Raw genomic sequence first — 16783 nt, forward strand, 5'->3', positions numbered from 1 at the left:
GGAGATAACAAACCAGAGGGAGCCTAGTCTCACATCTAAAATCTTTTAATGGCTCAGAACCAGATTGAGTGGGTCAGGGACATGGTGATGTTCTATCTCAGGGAGACAAAGCACATACCTACCCGTGGGTTTTGGGGGCTGATGAAACAAAAGTGGGGTTCAGTAGACAGCCCTTCCCAGGCCCCATAAGAAACTAGGGTTTCTGGAGGAGAATGCCTTGTCACAGATGGATGGCGCCAAAGGAGCTACTCATGAGCTTGAGGACTTTCCAGGCAAAACATAAGAGGGAGGCTCATCTCAGAGGCCAGCTCCTCACTGTCCTCCCTGCATCCTCCGCAGGCTCTGGAACCCCCCTGGAAGACAGCGTGGCAGAGGCAGCCACATCCCCAGGACTGTAACTGTCCAAACCACCAAATGCTCTGCGTCCCACTCCTGCTCTAGGGACAGGCCCGAGGCAGGGGCACAGGGTGGGGACACCCTAAACCTCCTCCCTGGGCAGAGGCAGTTGAGGAGATAGATCCAGCCAAGACCCGGGGGGAGACCCGCATGTTGCTTGGTCTGCTCTGATCGGAGTCAAGTTCCAGTGTCTTTTTCCCTCCCTCAGCCCCCACTCCAAGGCCTCGTGTCTCCTAAGCATGCTGACTGCATCTGAAAGGCCCCCCGTCCCCCATTCGCGTGTCCACCTGTATGTGGGCACCCTCAGACATGCAGGTGAAGGGAGGATGCTTCTGTGTAAATGCACTTTCTTCCTCCCACCCTTTCTCCACAGGACCCCAAGGCTGAGGTGAGGGGCCTCCACCTCTCCTCTTTGACACTTTGGTTTCCTATAAATATGTATGTATTGTATGTGCATCTTTGCTATTGTAAATAACTTTGACCTTTTTTGTTTCTGTTCCTGGGGTGCTAGAGGCAGTTCTAGAAGGGACTGCTAAGAGAAGGGGAGGTTCACTTGGATCTCCTAGTTAACACTCAGCTCCAGGATCAGGGCCTGAAGGTGGAGCCGGCCCTGAGTGCCCCAGTCCCCTGTGGGCGGAAGGGTCTCCTGGCCTCCAGCCTGCCTAGCTTGAGAGCCCAGCCTCTGCGGCTCAGTGCCAAGCCACTCCCTCCCTCCCAGGACTTCTCATCTTCAGGGGAAATCTTACCCGGCCTGTGTCCACCTTTCCCCACCTTCCCTATAGAAAACCAGTCTATCAGGTACGGAGCTGAAAACCGGGCCCCAGGAGGTGAGCAGAGGGGGTTTGAATGCTGGAGTCCCCAAATTAACCAGGACCATCCTCGGGGGCCACCACAGCGTTGGCCCCTGTTACCATGTCCACTCCACTCCCCCACTGACAAATAGAATATACACACTGTGCTAGGTGTATATATACATATATATAAATATATATATATAATATATAAAATATAGATATGGAAATGACTGTTTTGCTGTTAAAATAATGTATACTCTTTTATTTTCTTCCTTTCATGGTTAAGATTTTTTTTTTTTAAGAAAAGTTAAATATTCTTCAACTGTGGTGGTGTATGTGTGATTCTTGGAACTGCTGTGATAAAAGATACTGTGGTTACTCCCTGAGAGGGTGGTTAGAATTGGATAGAGGAAACAGAAGGAAGTCCCTGCCCCCGCCCCAGCATCAAGCCCCCAGACCCAGGTCTTGCCATATTCTCTCCCAAAGCTTCAGATGTGTGCTCACGGAACTGCTGTTGGGCAAACTGAGTTATACAGCCCCCGTGGCCCAAAACATGAAAAGACATTGAACTCACTTCATTTAAACACACACATGTATATTCAGGGGAACAGAGGCCCCAGAGTAAAGAGCCCTCATGAGCTGCCCTCAGGACTTGAAAGGCAAAACATAGGGGGAGGGTCATCTCAGAGTCCTGGCCAGTTGTCACTGTCATCAGCCCTCTGCATCCCCCCCCAGACTCTGACATCCCTGGAGACCATCATGGCAGCCACAGCCACATCCCCATCCCCAGGACTAGAACCATCCAAACCTCCTCTGTCTCTGCCCTCATTGTTGGACTAAGGGACAAATTCTCTTTCAGCCCTAACTATCTATCTAATAGTCTCCCTCCTAAACCTGGCATAACGCTAGGCACTGACCTCGTGAGCTTACTGTCTAGCTGGGCATCGGCATTAATACACAAGTTGTAGGTGATAAAGTGTCGGGATAAGGACAAGGGCCATCAGGGTTCACTGAGGCTGTAGAAGGACTCAGGCAGGGGTAACTGAGAAGCTGAAGTGACCGATCATCACAGAGCACCTGTGATGTGCTCAGTGTTGAAAATTCAAAGAGCTGATCCATTTTCCCTGCAGAAGCTCAGCAGCCAGCTGCGGAGTGGCAGAGCAGCAGCCCCGGCGGTCAGAGGCAGAGAGGCCTGTGGGAGCCAGTGAGCCTCACAGAGAGGGAGTTCTGGGCAGGGAGAGCAGGTCTGTCGAGGCCCCAGAATGAGGGGGGGTGGGGGCTGAGGGGATGTGGACCAGGTTAAATCTACCCAGAGGTGAAGGAGGGACACTTCTCTGGACGCTCCCTGTAGAGTGGACGTCAGCCCCTCAGAAGCCACCCCTGTGCTCTCTGGGCACAGCAGTAGGTTATCCCAGGGGAGGCAGCACTGAAGGGTAGAGACGCGGGGCCCCCAGCTCTCCTTCCCCCGGTGGCCCCACGCAGTCTGGGAGTCCCTGGTCTCAGGTCACTGGCATCTGCGGGCAGTGTTACTAGGGTTCATGTGTAGTGTGTGGCCTTTGCAGTGTAGATCTTGAGAGACTCAGCTCCCTCTCCGAAGTAGCCTGCCAACTCTGTACGTTTTCCTAAGCTGAGCCTTTGCCTCTCCTCCAGGCCAATCGGACATCTGCGCCAGACAAGGAGAAGCAGGAGGGGCCAGGTGGGGCACAGGCTCCATCCCTCCACCCTACCCGCTCCTTTTCCACTTGGCTGTGCCTGTAGGTTACTAATCCCAAGTCTTTCCCTTCTGCCTCTGAGACCAAAGGCTGAATGCAAACCGGGGCATATCACCTGTCCTCTAGGGAACACAGGAGAGAAGGACTGGCCGGAACAAGCAAGAACTCGGCCCTGAGGAGGCAGGAGAGCAATGTCCCTGGCTGGCAGATGCTGGAGGAGCTAAGATGGTCCCCAGCAGAACTGTAAAGCGATTCGGCCATTTCTGGCCATGTAACATGAACAGACTCAGAGTTCAAAGGCTCCAGTTGGCTGCTCCAACTGGAACAAAGTTTTCAGACAACCTCAAGGAAACAGTACAACAGTAGAATTTGTTAATGATCTGAGATCTCCCCCAGGGAGGTCAGCCCATGCATGGACAGGAGATGGTTCTGTGGCCCAGAGTCTCCGGGAGGAAGGTGGGAGGGGCTAGGAGGAGGAAGCCTCCTCCTCCCTGGGCTTGGCCTTACTGATGGGGTCCCTTGGCAGCATGAGCTCCTGGATCATGGTGTACGCAGCACATTGTGGGGAGAAGCAGTTTTTCTGCAGGAGAGAAAGGAAGGCTGACAGCTGACATAGGAAAGAAGATTAGTCCTCCGGAAGGAAAAATGTCCTGGGACAGGGTGGGTTCCAGGCTGGGGGACATGAAGAAAAGGCAAAGCGAGCGCTACTGCTGATCTTGCCGTGAGGGACACGGGTTATGTTGTGATAAAGAGAATTAGGGGAACTGCAGACCTGCCTTGGAAATGGGGAGCCACAGAAGCCTACCTGCAGCAGGAGAGTGACAGCACTCACCTCCAGGGACAGAGACAGCAGCCCCATGGGGCCCTTGGATGCACTCTTGGCCTTGGAGAACTGCGCCTGGTACTGCACGGTGGTGAGGAAGCCCTGCAGCCCCACCTCTGTGATGCGGTTTCCTGGCGGAGGAGCAGACGAGGTGGCCGCTTACACCGCCAGCCTCACCCATGCCTACCCACTCCCTGCACAACTAACCCCCTGCTCCCCCAGCTGCCCAGCGCCCCGATCACTAGCCCAGGCCTGACTCCTGCCTGGCCCCTCACCCCAGCCCTCCTTCTCTGACTCCTCCTCTGTCTCACTTCCCTCAACCTTGTTATTCTCCACCCCCATTTCTCTCTCTCCCCCCAACCCAGGGCCTGACTTCCCCTCACCCTAGAGCCCCCTGCAAGAGGGCCTCCGATAGCATGATGGCCATCCATGGGAGAACCGGGTTCTGCTCCATGGAGCCGGGGGTGGGGCACCCTCCTGGCAGCAGGGGGCCCAGGTAGCCTTGTGGCAGGAGGCTGGGGGTGGTTGGCACACATACGGAGGAGGTTGAGGTGCAAAAGGACCTTGTTCCCAGGCATGAAAACTTTCCCATCTCGGTGCTCCACAGGCTCCAGGAGAGGGTTGACCATCTCCATAGCTTCAGCAACAAGCTGCTAAAGCAGAATACTAATTGCAGCAGAGGAGAGGGGAGCTGGTCAACAGGCCATTCATTCATTCATTCAACATACATGTTTTGAGGGCCGGCTATAGTCCAGGCTTTGTCCTAGGTGCTGGGAATACAAAGATAAATAAGCCCATACCCTCAAGAAGCAACTTGGTGTGGGGGAGCCAGAAAGTAAAACAGTAATGGGGTATGGTGTGACAACTGGCAAGGTAAGCTCTGAGCACTGAAATCACGGAGGAAGGACATCTAGCCCAGGCTCGGGAGCCAGGAAGGGTCTCCTGGAGGAGGCAGCGGCCTGTGAAGTGAAGTTTGAATGGTATGTGGCCTTTATCAGATAAAGATGAGGGGAACGTGTTCCAGGCAAAGAAAAGAGCAGGTGCAAAGGCTCTGGGGCATGAAGCAGTCTCACATTCGGGTCTTACTATTTTCTAATAGCTAGAGCAATGAGGGCGATTAGAGGGAAATGACACTGAAGGCAGGATGAGAAGAAACTGCCGTATTGGTGAGAAGCAGCAGCCTGGATGAAGACCCGGGCAGGGACAAAGAAAACTGGGAATTGAAAGGCAACCCCCACCCCCTTTCGCCACCTGAACTTGCTCTTTTGTAAGATCTTGTCTTGGGTGCCAGAGAAGACTCCTAAAAGGGGAGGGGACCATTCCCTGCCTAGGGCAAGGGAGGTCTCCTGATGGACAAAGATAGACCCCCAGACAGCTGAGGGCTGAGGAGGGATGGGAGCTATGGAGTCGGCACGCCAGGAAGGTTCCCGAAGCAAGGAACAAGTTGGTCCAAGTTGAAAAGGAAAAGGGAGGCTCCAGGGGCAGAAGAGAAAGGGTCTCAGGGAACCTTGCACAGGGCAGGGGCAGTATCACGACTATAAAAATGCCCTGCCTTCCTGGGGCACTGCTGAGGGGGGCAAAGGATAATGTGCTTTGTTCCCTGTGCAACTGTGCAAGCAGATGACGGAGGCGGCGACGATGAACCAATGGCCTTTTGGGAAGCAGACTGAGCTGAGATAGCAGATTGAAAGTGTGGACTCCTAATAATAAAGGCAGGGTGGGGCTGGCCCGGTGGCGCAAGTGGTTAAGTGTGCACGCTCCGCTGCAGCGGCCCGGGGTTCGCCGGTTCAGATCCCGGGCGCACACCGATGCACCGCTTGGCAAGCCATGCTGTGGCGGCGTTCCGTATAAAGTGGAGGAAGAGGGGCATGGATGTTAGCTCAGGGCCAATCTTCCTAATAATAAAAAAATAATAATAATAATGGCAAGGGGAGAGGGTGAGCACTGAGCTCATCATCCCCCAGCAAGGCCAGGTTGGGAGGGGGCTGGAGGGGTCCAGGTGTAGTGGGGCAGGAGTGGCAGACAGAACGTAAACTGAAGCCCAGGGCTGGAGACCACATTCCAGGGTGGCTGGGGTGAGAGCTCCTGGGCAGCCTGGGTCCCAGGGATCCCCACCCTGCTTCTCCTGCAGCCTACCTCTGACTCCAAGAGGATGCTGCCCTTCTCTCTGCTTCCAGTCTTGGGCCCTTTTCCCTTGCTTGGTTTCTGCTCAGGGACAGTGACCTCTGCAGCGGGAAGAGGAGCCAGAATGCACAGTGCAGATACTTCTGATACCACCCATTGCCCCCAGAGAGAGTGGGCTGCAGCGAGGAAGGAGACTCCTTAAACTTTGGGTTTGGGTGCAATAGAAACAGAGCTGGAGGGGACCCCCAGCTAGGCAGGCTGGGCCACAGCGGTCCAGCCCAGGAAAACAAGGTGTGGAGTACGGTGGGTCAGGATGTGGGGCTGGGTGGAGCTTTCCACATCATCTGGCCGAGGGAAGGAAATAAGGCCCAGAGAGGGACGTGACCAGAAGACTAGCTCACGGCAGCACAGCGAGGCCAAGAACAGGCTGCCTGCATCCTGCCCAGTTCTCTTCCTTCCTCCACACCAAGAAGGTGCCTCAGAGGGGCACTCACACTTACTCCCCTTGCCTGACTTTGTGGAGTCTTCCTTCTTCGGGGTTCCTTGTGTGGGTGACTGCCCGGACCCTGACTTCTCCTCTTTCTTCACCACTTCCTGTGGAGGATGTTAGAAGACACATGAAAGTCCTACCTCCCTGGGGGATGGGGAACAGATGTGGGAAGGGCCGCGTTAGGACCCTGGGCCTGAGGTGGGCCCTCAAAGGCCTTCTTCCCTCCACCCCCACCTGGGCACCATGGAAGCTTCCTCCCTGTTCCTCCAGTGCCCAAGGCTCTCCCACCCACAGCACGCCTACCCCTGACTTCTCCTTTTTCTTGCCCAGGCCCTTAGGGGTCTTCATTGTCTGCATCTTGTCTGCCTTGTCCACCAATGCAACATTGCTGGCCCCTATCGGCTGAATCTTCTCACGATCCGCTTTGGAGTCCCCATGTCGAGAGGAGGAAGGCTGTGCTCACAAATGGGAGGGGATGGAGGAAGAAGTCAGTGCCCCGTCCTCAGTGAGGGGGGAGGGGAAGCCTCATGCCTGGCTGGCAATCCGACAGGCAGCACCCCACCCCCATCTCCCTGCCTAAGTGCCAAAATAATTTGTTTGAGACTTCTCTGAGGGGTGATGCTGTTGGGAAGAAATGGCAGAGGGACCTGGGGATGAGCTGGGGGTGGGCGTGGGGGCTCCAATTCTCATACTGAGGGAGAAAATAGTAGCTAACTTTTATTGAACTAAGTGCCGGGCACTGTTCCAGGTGTATTGCATGAGTTAACTCATTTAATCCTCTCAACAATCCTATAAGGTAGGTACAATCATTCCTATTTTACAGATGAGGAAACTGAGACCAGAGAGGTTAAGTAACATGCCCAAGGTCACAAGCTGTTATGTGGCTGAACCCAATTTCAAGTACTGGTGGTCTAACTCTAGTCCTTTCTCTTTGTTTTTTTTTGTTTTGTTTTTTTTTTTTTTGGTGAGAAAGATCAGCCCCGAGCTAACATCCCTTGCCAATCTTTCTCTTTTTGCTGAGGAAGATTAGCCCAGAGCTAACCTCTATGCCCATTTTGTATATGGGACCCGCCACAGCATGGCTTGACAAGCAGTGCCCCTAGGCCGGCGCCCAGGATCCGGACCCGCAAACCCTGGGCTGCCCAAGCGAAGTGCATGAACTTAACCACTACGCCAGGGCGCCGGCCCCTCTAGTCCTTTCTCTTAATCAATACCCTCTACCGCCCATGGAGTGGTTCTGCTGTTAGAGCCCAAGCGTTTGTTAGATCTGCTCAGAAGTCGCAGAGAAAGACGGCCACGACAGACGGAGAGAGGGCGGAGAGGACCTGGCCAGCTTGTTGAAAAGCAGCCGACCTGGGAAGTGGTTCGAGGGGGCTCCGGCGGCTCCTCACCGATCGCGATTGCTCCTGCGTCCCTTTCTCCAGCAGGAGGCGCCGGCGCTCCACCACCTCGGTGTGCGTCAACTCGAAGGGGCGCAGGACCTGAGGCAAGGCGGCACTTCACGATCAGACACCCCCCACCCCCAGCCAGGGTCTGCTCACCGGCCCCACCCAGTCGGCAACCCGCCTCGGCCAGCTTCAGGGCGCCGTTGTCCTGGATGCGGTTGTGGGCCAGAGACAGCCAGAGCAGGGAGCGGTTCAGCCGGAGGCCCTGAGGAGGAAGGGGTCGGGCGCGTGACCGGCGGGACCCGGGCCGCCCCAGCTCCGGTGGGTCCCTCCCCGCCGCGCACGCACGTCCGCGATGTAGCCCGCGCCCTCGTCCCTGATGTGGTTGAAGCCCAGGTTGAGCGAGACCAGGGTCCGGTTGTGGCTATGTAGCGTGGACAGAGCCTGGCCCAGAAGCTGCGCCCCGTGGTCGTCGATGTTGTTGTTCCGCAGAGACAAGTGCGCGATCCTGGGCAGTGAGAGGGAGACCAGGGTCACTGGAAACACGGGGACCTAGGCGTTCGCCAGAATCTCTGTGAACTAGTGAGGGCACGAGGAGGGCCATCCGGTCTGCGGGTGGAGGGGCAGGAATTGAGAGTCCTTGGGGAGGTGCTAGAGAGGTCAGGCAGGGTGGGGACTAGGGATGACTTGGAATGGGGGACCAGCCCAGAGAAAGGGGGTGAGTCTCACCTGGTGTCCAATGCCATGAGCTTGTGATATGACTGCTCGGGCAGCGGGTTCCCCTCCAGAGACACCTTCCTGAGGGTGGGGGAGGTCTGAGAACCAGGACTCACCACTGAGGCCAAGCCAGGGAAGGGGACAGAGAGCAAGTGTGGTCTCTAGGGAGCAGCTTGGAAATAGTTAAAGAATGGCCCCCCAACAAGGGAAATTATATGTGACAGTTCTCCAGACTAAAAATCCAGAAGTGTGGCCATGTGAAGGCCACTAATCCAGAGTTAGTGACCTGTAGTAAGGTGGCCTCTAAGATGACCCCCAATGATCCCCACTTTCTGGTATCCATGCCCCTGTGGAATCCCCTCCCCTAGAGTGTGACTGGACCTAGTGACCTACTTCTGATGAATGGAATATGGCAAAAGTGATGGGACATCACTTCAAGTTGAGGTTATAAAAAGACTATGGCTCCATCCTGGGTGCTCTCTGGCACTCTCTGGGATTGCCGGGTGCCACATGGTGAGGCACTCAGACTGCCTGTGGGAAGACTCACGTGTCGAGGCCCTGAGCCTATCCACAGCCACGTAAGTGAGCTGGGGAGCAGATGCTCCAGCTCCAGGAGAGATGAAGCTCCAGGGGAGATGACTGCAGCCTCACCAGGACTCTGTGTGGGAGGCTCCTGGCTAACCTACACCTGGACTTATCTCACAGAAACTGTGAGATCATAAACATTTGCTGTATTAAGCCACTAAGTGTAGAGATAATTTGTTACACAGCAATAGATAACTAATACATGACCCTCCACAAGGCAGTGGTTTCTCCAACAGTGCTGAGAGAATGGAGGTCTTTTTCCAAGTCACAACAAAAATTGAACTAATGGCTAGAACTTTCTCTATTTAAAAATTTTCTCCCATGATTTATTACCTTTGCTCAACCTTTCAGGCTGGCTCATCTTTCATCTAAAAACTTCATTGCATTCACTTAAAATTATTTTTATTATGTTGATCTGACTTATTTTTACATATTAAGATAGTTCTGGGGGCCGGCCCAGTGGCGCAAGCGGTTAAGTGCGCGCGCTCCACTGCGGCAGCCCGGGGTTCACTGGTTCAGATCCCAGGCGCGCACCGACGCACCGCGTGTCAGGCCATGCTGTGGCGGCGTCCCATATAAAGTGGAGGAAGATGGGCATGGATGTTAGCCCAGGGCCAGTCTTCCTCAGCAAAAAAAGAGGAGGATTGGCAGATATTAGCTCAGGGCCCATCTTCCTCACAAAAAAAAAAAGATAAGTTCTGTAATTATTTTTCTGCTGGTTGAATTTTTTCTAATTCCCATGATGGAATAAAATATGTTTCATGGTATTCTATACAAGGAGCGCTGAGGACCTCCAGCTGAAGAAGACACATTCCCTGCCCTCAAGAAGCATCCATCCCACCCATCCACAGGAAGAAGATGGACAAGCCAGTGTGTGGCACTGAGGGTGCGTTCTGTGAAGCAGGAGAAGTCAAGGGTGCTGGGGGAGCCTCAAGAAGGGGCAGCCAAATCAGCTTTGCCCTTTATACAGTAAACCACACCTGTAGTTACACTATTCCCATCTTGCTCTGGCTCCCTTCTGTACAAGAATGCCCTTTCGCAATCCCTTGCCTTGCCTCTCTCCTATTCCTCCTTCAGGCTCAGCTCAGCACCACTTCCTCCAGGCAGCCTTCCATGTCTCCCTGCCCCACACCCCCCCCACACCCATGAGATGGGGTGGCACTCCTCCTTTGCCCGCAGTCCCTCCCCCGATGAACCATTCTTCTACCACCAGAGGCCCCACACTGCTCTGCAGTATCTCTTCCTAAATCCTTCTCCCTCTCTCATTGGACTGCCAGGTCCCTGAGGATAAGAACCAGCCCCTGGTACAGTGTCAGGCCCCAGGCAGCAGGGAATGAGGGGAAAAACCTCCATGGAGACAGTGGATGGTGGCAGGACTGATGGAAAGGAGAGGGAATGAGGCTGCAAAGGTCAGGCTCTTGAGCCGCTGGTGGAGGCAGAAAAGGGGATCCCACTTCTTGTCAGCTGGGAGCTTCAAAACCCCACAGACACTAGCTGCACCCTGTTTCTGCAAGGCTGCCAGCCCAGGCCCACAGGAGCTGGGACTTGCCACTCCCCTCCCCAAACTGCTCCCCTCTGACTGCCCACCCAGCCAGGCTACCCAGGCAGTGGGGGCCTCCCCCCCGTGCTGACCTGAGTGTGGAGGAGCAGAGAGGCAGGAGGGAGACCAAAGCAGTCAGGGTCTTATCAGTCAGCCCCACCTTCCAGAAGCTGGAGTTGGTGGGAAGTACAGAAACAGCTGGGGCATCATTCCCCACATTGCCCTCTCCCACCACACCCTGCCTCAGGCCCCCACCTCCCCACAGTCCCCAGGGTCTTCCGTGCCCCTTCAGTTCCTTCTCCCAAGCCACCAGGAGCCCTGTCCCCCACAGTGGGCTCCTGCCCTCCCCCCTCCATGTCCTCTCACTTAATGGCCTGCAGCTGGCTGAGGGGAGGCAGACATTTAGAGAAGATACCCAGGATCCGCTCCTCAACCTTCCAGCCTGCGGAAGCGAGAGGAAGAAGGCGCCTCAGGCCTGGAGGGAGCGGTGGGGATTTGGCGAGAGGAGCAGTGATGGGTGAGGGGCCTCACCGCGGATGTACATTTCCTTCACAGCCTTGTCCTCGGGCTCCATCTCCACCTGGATGGTGGGCCGGAAGAACGCATATTTGCTCTCCAGGCTGTTGAGGCTGCAGGACCCCGACACCTGCGGATCGTCTAGAAGGCAGGGGTGCGAGGGGACGGGGCTAGCAGGAACGGGACAGAGACACCGCCCCGGGCCCCACGTCCATCGGCCCACAGGTGCCCGAGAGGCGGGGACGGCTCCCGCAGAGGCGGCGGGGTTGGAGGACTCCGCGAGCGTGGGAGGCGCCGGCCGGGGGGCGCTGCTTCTCCGGCCAGGCCCACGTCTGCGAGGGTTTGGGAAGGCAAACGCGAGACTCCCCCGCCTCCCCACCCGCCCCCTGAATCCACCCCCCTCACTCACACACACACTGCCCTGCTCCCCCGCCGTCCCGCCCACCGTGAGATGGGAAGCTGGGGATGGACGAGGTGGCCCTGGCGGGAACCGCTGGGGCTCCACTGTCACTCACCTAGGGGGGTCTTTTCCGACGTAGAGGCGGAGGGGACGAAGGTCGGGTGCGGGCGGCGGGGCCGAGTGACAACTTTGGGGAAGTCCGTGTAGCCCGACCGCGTGCAGAGCTCTGCGAAGTCGGTCTCAAGGACCCCGGTGCACTGGTACTCCTCTGCGGGGGCGGGGAGGACAGGGGGCAGGGAAGGGCCGCGCCCTCGGGCTGTCGCCCACGGCCGCCACGGGAGGGCAGCAGAGACGCCAGCCAGGATCGGCGCCCTGCTCCGCGTTCCCACGCTCGCTGGCGCCCGGCTTCGGGCCTCAGGCGGGCAGGGGCCCCTCCTCCGAGGTGGACATCCTTACAGCCATTTTTAAAATGTAAGATGCGCTGTAAAGAACAACGCTGAAAACACTTGAGAGGAAACAGTGGGAAATCAAGACCTGGGCGAAAAGGGACAAAAGGGCGTGGAATGTAGGCCACCGGGGCGCCTCTTTTCTCTACTGGCTCCTCCACCCGCCCATGGGTCAAGGCCGCTTGCATTCCGGCTCTCCGCTCCCTGACGGGGGGCCTCCGCCTCCCCAACCCAGCCTCCTCCCATGTCCCTTCATTGCTAGAACTGCCCAGGGTCACGGAGAAGGAAGCCCCAGGCCTGATGTGAGCAAAGGAAGGAACCCAGGAGTGCCTCTCCACCCCCACTCTCACCCCCATCCCCACACATACACCGCGGTCCAGCAGAGCTGCAGGCTTTTTGTGTGTGTGTGTGTGAGGAAGATCAGCTCTGAACTAATATCCATGCTAATCCTCCTCTTTTTGCTGAGGAAGACTGGCTGAGCTAACATCTATTGCCAATCCTCCTCCTTCTTTTTCCCCCAAAGCCCCAGTAGATAGTTGTATGTCATAGCTACACATCCTTCTAGTTGCTGTATGTGGGACACAGCCTCAGCATGGCCGGAGAAGCGGTGCTTCGGTGCGCGCCCGGGGTCCGAACCCGGGCCGCCAGTAGCGGAGCGTGCACACTTAACTGCTAAGCCACAGGGCGGGCCCACTGCAGGCTTTTATTTACTTAGCAAACACTTATATAGGACTTAATTCTGTCTCCAATTGTTCTAAATGCCTTAGGAATATTCGTTATATTAATTCAGACAGATGCCCCTCACATCCCATCCTGAGGGCTATGCACACCCTGAGGTGTCTGAGTCCCCAGAGACCGCTGTTCTTTCCTGCTCTCCCATGGGCATCCCAGGAAGAAGTGGTTCCTGGAGATGGGAAGGGGTGTCCCTGGCAAATGGGAGAGGCTGGAGGCAGAGGGCTGGCTTGGTGCTAGCCTGCTCTTCCAAGTGCTGGGCAGCCTGGAGCCCCCACAGCAACATCACCCAGGCCCTGGGCGGCAGGTGCTGCAGGCACTGTGCCCAGAGAGCACTCCTGCAGCTGAGAGCAGGGAGCCTGCCCGGAGGGTGTGGAGGGACTGGGAGGACAGGGGCTCAGCATGTGTGGGGGCAAGATGCAGAGAGGTTTGAGGGTTCTTGTGACAAAGGGGTGAGAGACATGTTTCTCATGCGAGCAGCCATCAGGGGGAACACGGACACAGGAGAAACGTCAGCTGAATGGACAGGGTGGATGAGAGGAGGCACGGGGAGGCTGGGGAGGCCCCTTGTACAGCTGATTCCTGCACACCAGCTTTCCCAGGGCTGTTCCCTCTGTTGGGAGAGCCCCTCAGCCCTTCCCTGCTTCACTCAGACTACCTTTCTCTACAACAAAGATTCTCAAACTTGAACATCATCCATAAGCCTGTTCAAACAGTTTCCTGGGCCCCATCTGCAGAGACTCTGATTCCACAAGCTGGGTGGAGTCCACTGATGTGCTTTCTAACAAGCTCACGGGTGATGCCAAAGCTGCCAGTCCAAGGACAGCACCCTGAGAACTGCTGCTCTAGAACAGTGCTGCCCAACAGAACGTCAGGCGATAATGGAAGTGTTCTCTGTCTGCGCTCTAGTAGGGACCTAGCGGACAGTGCGGCTCTCAAAGGGGCTTCCTCCCACTCTCCTCCGCTCCCACACTCCTTCCTCACGCTCACTAATGACCTTGCCTCGTAGCTGCTTGAGAAACAGAAGCCACCAGATGGGATTTCCTCTAAATCTATAAACCTTCACACTATCTGCCATCATTCTCTACTCCACCTGAGCCCTGCATCTGACCCTGCCACAGCACACCATGGCACCTGCTAAAGCCACCGTGACCTCCGGGTTGCCCTAGCCAGGGTTGCTGTGCAGTCATCACCCCCATTCTCTCCTACCTCTCTGCTCAAGGCTGATGAGGCTCCCCTGCCAGCTCCTCCCCTTCCTCCAAGGTCTCTAAGGCTGGGTCCTGAGCCCTCTCCTCTACTCTGGTTACACTCCCTCCCCCCTCGGGGAATCTCTTTCATTCCCAGAGCTTAAATACACCCAAACATCAGCAGCTCCAAAAGTCGCACCTCCAGCCCTGACCTCTCTTGGGTGCTCCAGACCCATGTGTGCAGCTGCCCAGCTGACATCACCCTTGGAGGTCCTCCCTGACAAGCTCTTCCTTCAGCCTCTCCTGTCTCCATGAATGGCACCTCAACCCACCCAGTGCCCAGTCCAGAAACCTGGGAATCATTCTTGCTACATCCCTCACTTTCCACCCCATCCAATACTTCACCAATGCTTATTACTTCTACCTCTGAAGTATTTCTGCAAGGAGCCTAAGCAATTCTCCCTCACTACCCTATTCCAACTACCACTGTCCCTCACCTGGACTGTTGAAGTGCCTCGTAACTCATCTCCCTGCCTCCATTCTCTCCCCATTCCACTCCATTTTCCATACAGCAGCCAGAGTGGTACGTGGTGTGTGTGTGTGTTTAATGGGTTCATATCTTAGCAGATTCTATACTGTCATGTCTCTCTTTCTGGAAAATGCTCTTTCTCCAGCTCTCATAGCTCCCTTCCCCCAGCCACCAGTGACAAGGAGATGGCACCTGACCAAGATCTGACAGTCAGAGCCTTTTCCCAAGTTGTTTTACCAGGAGTCCAGGGACAGCAAGTTCCTATCCCTCTCTGATGGCACAGCTGGTGGACTGGAGTCAAGAAGCCTTGCAATAAATTCCCTTTGTGGATAATTAGTTTGGGTTGGGCTCTATCACTCGCAACATGAAGAGCTACACTTCTACTTATACTTTTCCCATGGTTTTCTTTTCCCAGAGAATGTAAATTCCATGCAGGCTGGGCTGTGTCCCTCTCATTATCTCTGTATTGGACCTGGCTGCAGAGCAGGCATCCAAAAAGTAATTGCTGAATAAATGAGTGAATATCTATAAAACTCAACTCAAAGTCACCTCCTGTAGCCCTGTGTCCTCCCATCACCCCCTAGGCCTTCTTCTCTCATCCATCTTATCACATCTTATTGCATTTGTCAGCATCCCACAATGCAATAGGGATTGCATAGGGAGGGAAGGATGGGGCCAGGGCGGAGCGGGCAGGACTAGGCCAGCCCGAGGCCACAGGGGCAGGTGAACCCTGGAGGGCCAGGTCCTGCAGTGTGGGTTCTTTAAGGTCAAGTTCAATTCAAACATCTGCCAAGCTGAGATTCAGGAACTGTGCTGGGAGTAAAACTGTGATTCATATCCCAAGATAGAGTAGGGAGCCCGGCACACAGTGGGTGCACAATGTATGCTTGCTGAATGAACAAATGAATTTGCAGTTTACAAAATACTTTCTCACCATCAACTCCACTGTTCCACACCGGTAGGCAGGGCGGGACCCACATCTCCACACTACAGAGAAGAAACGTGCCCAGGGCCACACACCTAATGATGGTTACCTCTTATAAGACTCTTATCATGTGCCAGGAGCTAGTTAGATTCACATACTGAGCTTCAGCCAGGGTAGCCCTTTTCCACACAGCACGTATTAGCCCCAGAATTTATTATTTCCTGGCTCGTCTGTCTCACTCACCAGGGCATCTGTCCGGTACAGTGCCTGGCCCAACGACGACGCCCATCCACCTGGCTAACCCGAGGAATGAGTGGCTGGTGGGAGCTTGGAGCCGCAGCCTGGAGGCCTAATTCCCCAACCCCGCCGCCAGCGTACCAGGGTTTTTGGGCTCCTCCTCGCCCACCGGTGGCAGGACGGTCACCGGCTTCTCCTTGGCCCCGCGATCCCCTTTCTTGGTCACTGTGCCGGACGCCTTCTGGGTCCCGGGTCGCGGGGCCCTGGGGGAGACGGCCGGCGCGCTCGCCTCGCCCGACATGCTAGCGCCGTCCGCAGCGACTCTGGGGACCCTCACGGGGGCGAACAGGCAAGACCGGACCCTGTGGGGCTCGCCCTAGGGGTGGCGGAATCGGGGGGTCTCTATTCCTGGTCCAAGACCCAAAGCGCCAGCAGTGCCGTGGCTCCGCGTCCATCTCCATGACAACCGCGCAAGGCGGCGGGCCGCGGGAAACAGGCAACCGCAAAGCACACGCGGGCCGACAGGGGGCGCCGCAGAGTTAGAGCAGGGGTTGGGGGAGCCCCGAGGGTGGAGCCGCGGAGCTAGAGCAGGAGGGAAGGATGGGGCCAGGGCGGAGCGGGCAGGACTAGGCCGGCCCGAGACCACAGGGGCAGGTGAACCCTGGAGGGCCAGGTCCTGCGGACTCTATGCGAAGGGACAGGGCCTAGGACGGCCCAGGACCTAGGCGGGCCCGTGGCGGAGGGACTGGAGCTGAGGGGGCGGGACTACGGCAGGACCGGGACAGAGGGGCGGGGCTAGGGCGAGACCAGGACGGAGGGGCGGGGCTAGGGCGGGCAAGGAGCCGTCCAAAGTCACCCGCGAAACTCAGCCCGGGAAAGCGGGGAGCTCGCTCGGCGTATTAGGGATCGCGGCAGTCAGAATGTAGGAGGGGAGAGTCTGGGTGGGGGCAGATCCACTCTCCAGGGCCTGCCATCCTATTCTGTAAGGAGAGGAAAAGCCCAGAGAGACCCACCGAGTTGGCGAGTTGGCGTGGCGCTCGGTTTCCATTCTCGACCCCATCTGTTTAGCCTCCTGGAAGTCTGGGGACTTAGTTGAGCCGCTAATGAGTTAATGAGGCGGGCCAATTTCCTAGAAATCTTGGGTTCAAAGTCCTCATGTAGTCTAGACCCTGACGGTTCCCTCCTGCTGGGCCCCCACTTGAGTATACCCTCTAGAGTCTGCCTTCCTACCTCCAGCCTCCGCAC

The 16783-nt window shown here is 56.3% G+C and overlaps 2 protein-coding genes across 9 annotated transcripts in view; one reads left to right on the plus strand and one right to left on the minus strand.

Moving 5' to 3' along the window:
* Nucleotides 1-1517, plus strand: part of ARHGEF11 (Rho guanine nucleotide exchange factor 11) — a 104396-nt gene extending 102879 nt beyond the window's left edge. For all 7 annotated transcript variants that reach the window (XM_087441384.1, XM_087441395.1, XM_087441387.1 and 4 more), the window contains one exon: nt 340-1517. In XM_087441384.1, coding sequence (XP_087297510.1) covers nt 340-398 — 59 coding nt within the window. In that variant the 3' untranslated portion in view covers nt 399-1517. The remainder of the gene's footprint in view (nt 1-339) is intronic.
* Nucleotides 1518-3138: 1621 nt separating this feature from the next.
* LRRC71 (leucine rich repeat containing 71) lies at nt 3139-15854 on the minus strand. Of its 2 annotated transcripts, XM_014792015.2 has the most exons (16): nt 15680-15854; nt 11598-11750; nt 11098-11223; nt 10933-11008; nt 10659-10736; nt 8454-8522; nt 8073-8232; nt 7906-7989; nt 7731-7820; nt 6643-6792; nt 6350-6443; nt 5862-5950; nt 4454-4495; nt 4264-4378; nt 3735-3856; nt 3139-3482 (listed from the first exon to the last, which is right to left on the minus strand). In XM_014792015.2, the coding sequence occupies exons 1-16, from the start codon at nt 15837-15839 to the stop codon at nt 3369-3371; spliced, it is 1722 nt and encodes a 573-aa protein (XP_014647501.2). In that variant the 5' UTR covers nt 15840-15854; the 3' UTR covers nt 3139-3368. The 2 variants fall into 2 exon arrangements, with proteins under 2 accessions (XP_014647501.2, XP_087297567.1); XM_087441441.1 differs by lacking the exon at nt 4454-4495 and having other exon boundaries at nt 15680-15839.
* Nucleotides 15855-16783: the final 929 nt, after the last annotated feature.

Source organism: Ceratotherium simum, chromosome 2, assembly GCF_057802395.1.
Source record: "Ceratotherium simum simum isolate JZ-2026a chromosome 2, ASM5780239v1, whole genome shotgun sequence".
In the NCBI taxonomy this organism is placed as follows: domain Eukaryota; kingdom Metazoa; phylum Chordata; class Mammalia; order Perissodactyla; family Rhinocerotidae; genus Ceratotherium; species Ceratotherium simum.

Excerpts from the sequence above, each read along its gene's own strand:
- LRRC71 (XM_014792015.2), bottom strand. The coding sequence starts at position 15,839 with ATGTCGGGCGAGGCGAGCGCGCCGGCCGTCTCCCCCAGGGCCCCGCGA. Across the intron at positions 11,751-15,679 it reads GGAGGAGCCCAAAAACCCTG|AGGAGTACCAGTGCACCGGG; the intron begins GTACGCTGGCGG and ends CCGCCCCCGCAG. Across the intron at positions 4,379-4,453 it reads ATAGCCGGCCCTCAAAACAT|CAGCTTGTTGCTGAAGCTAT; the intron begins GTATGTTGAATG and ends ATTCTGCTTTAG.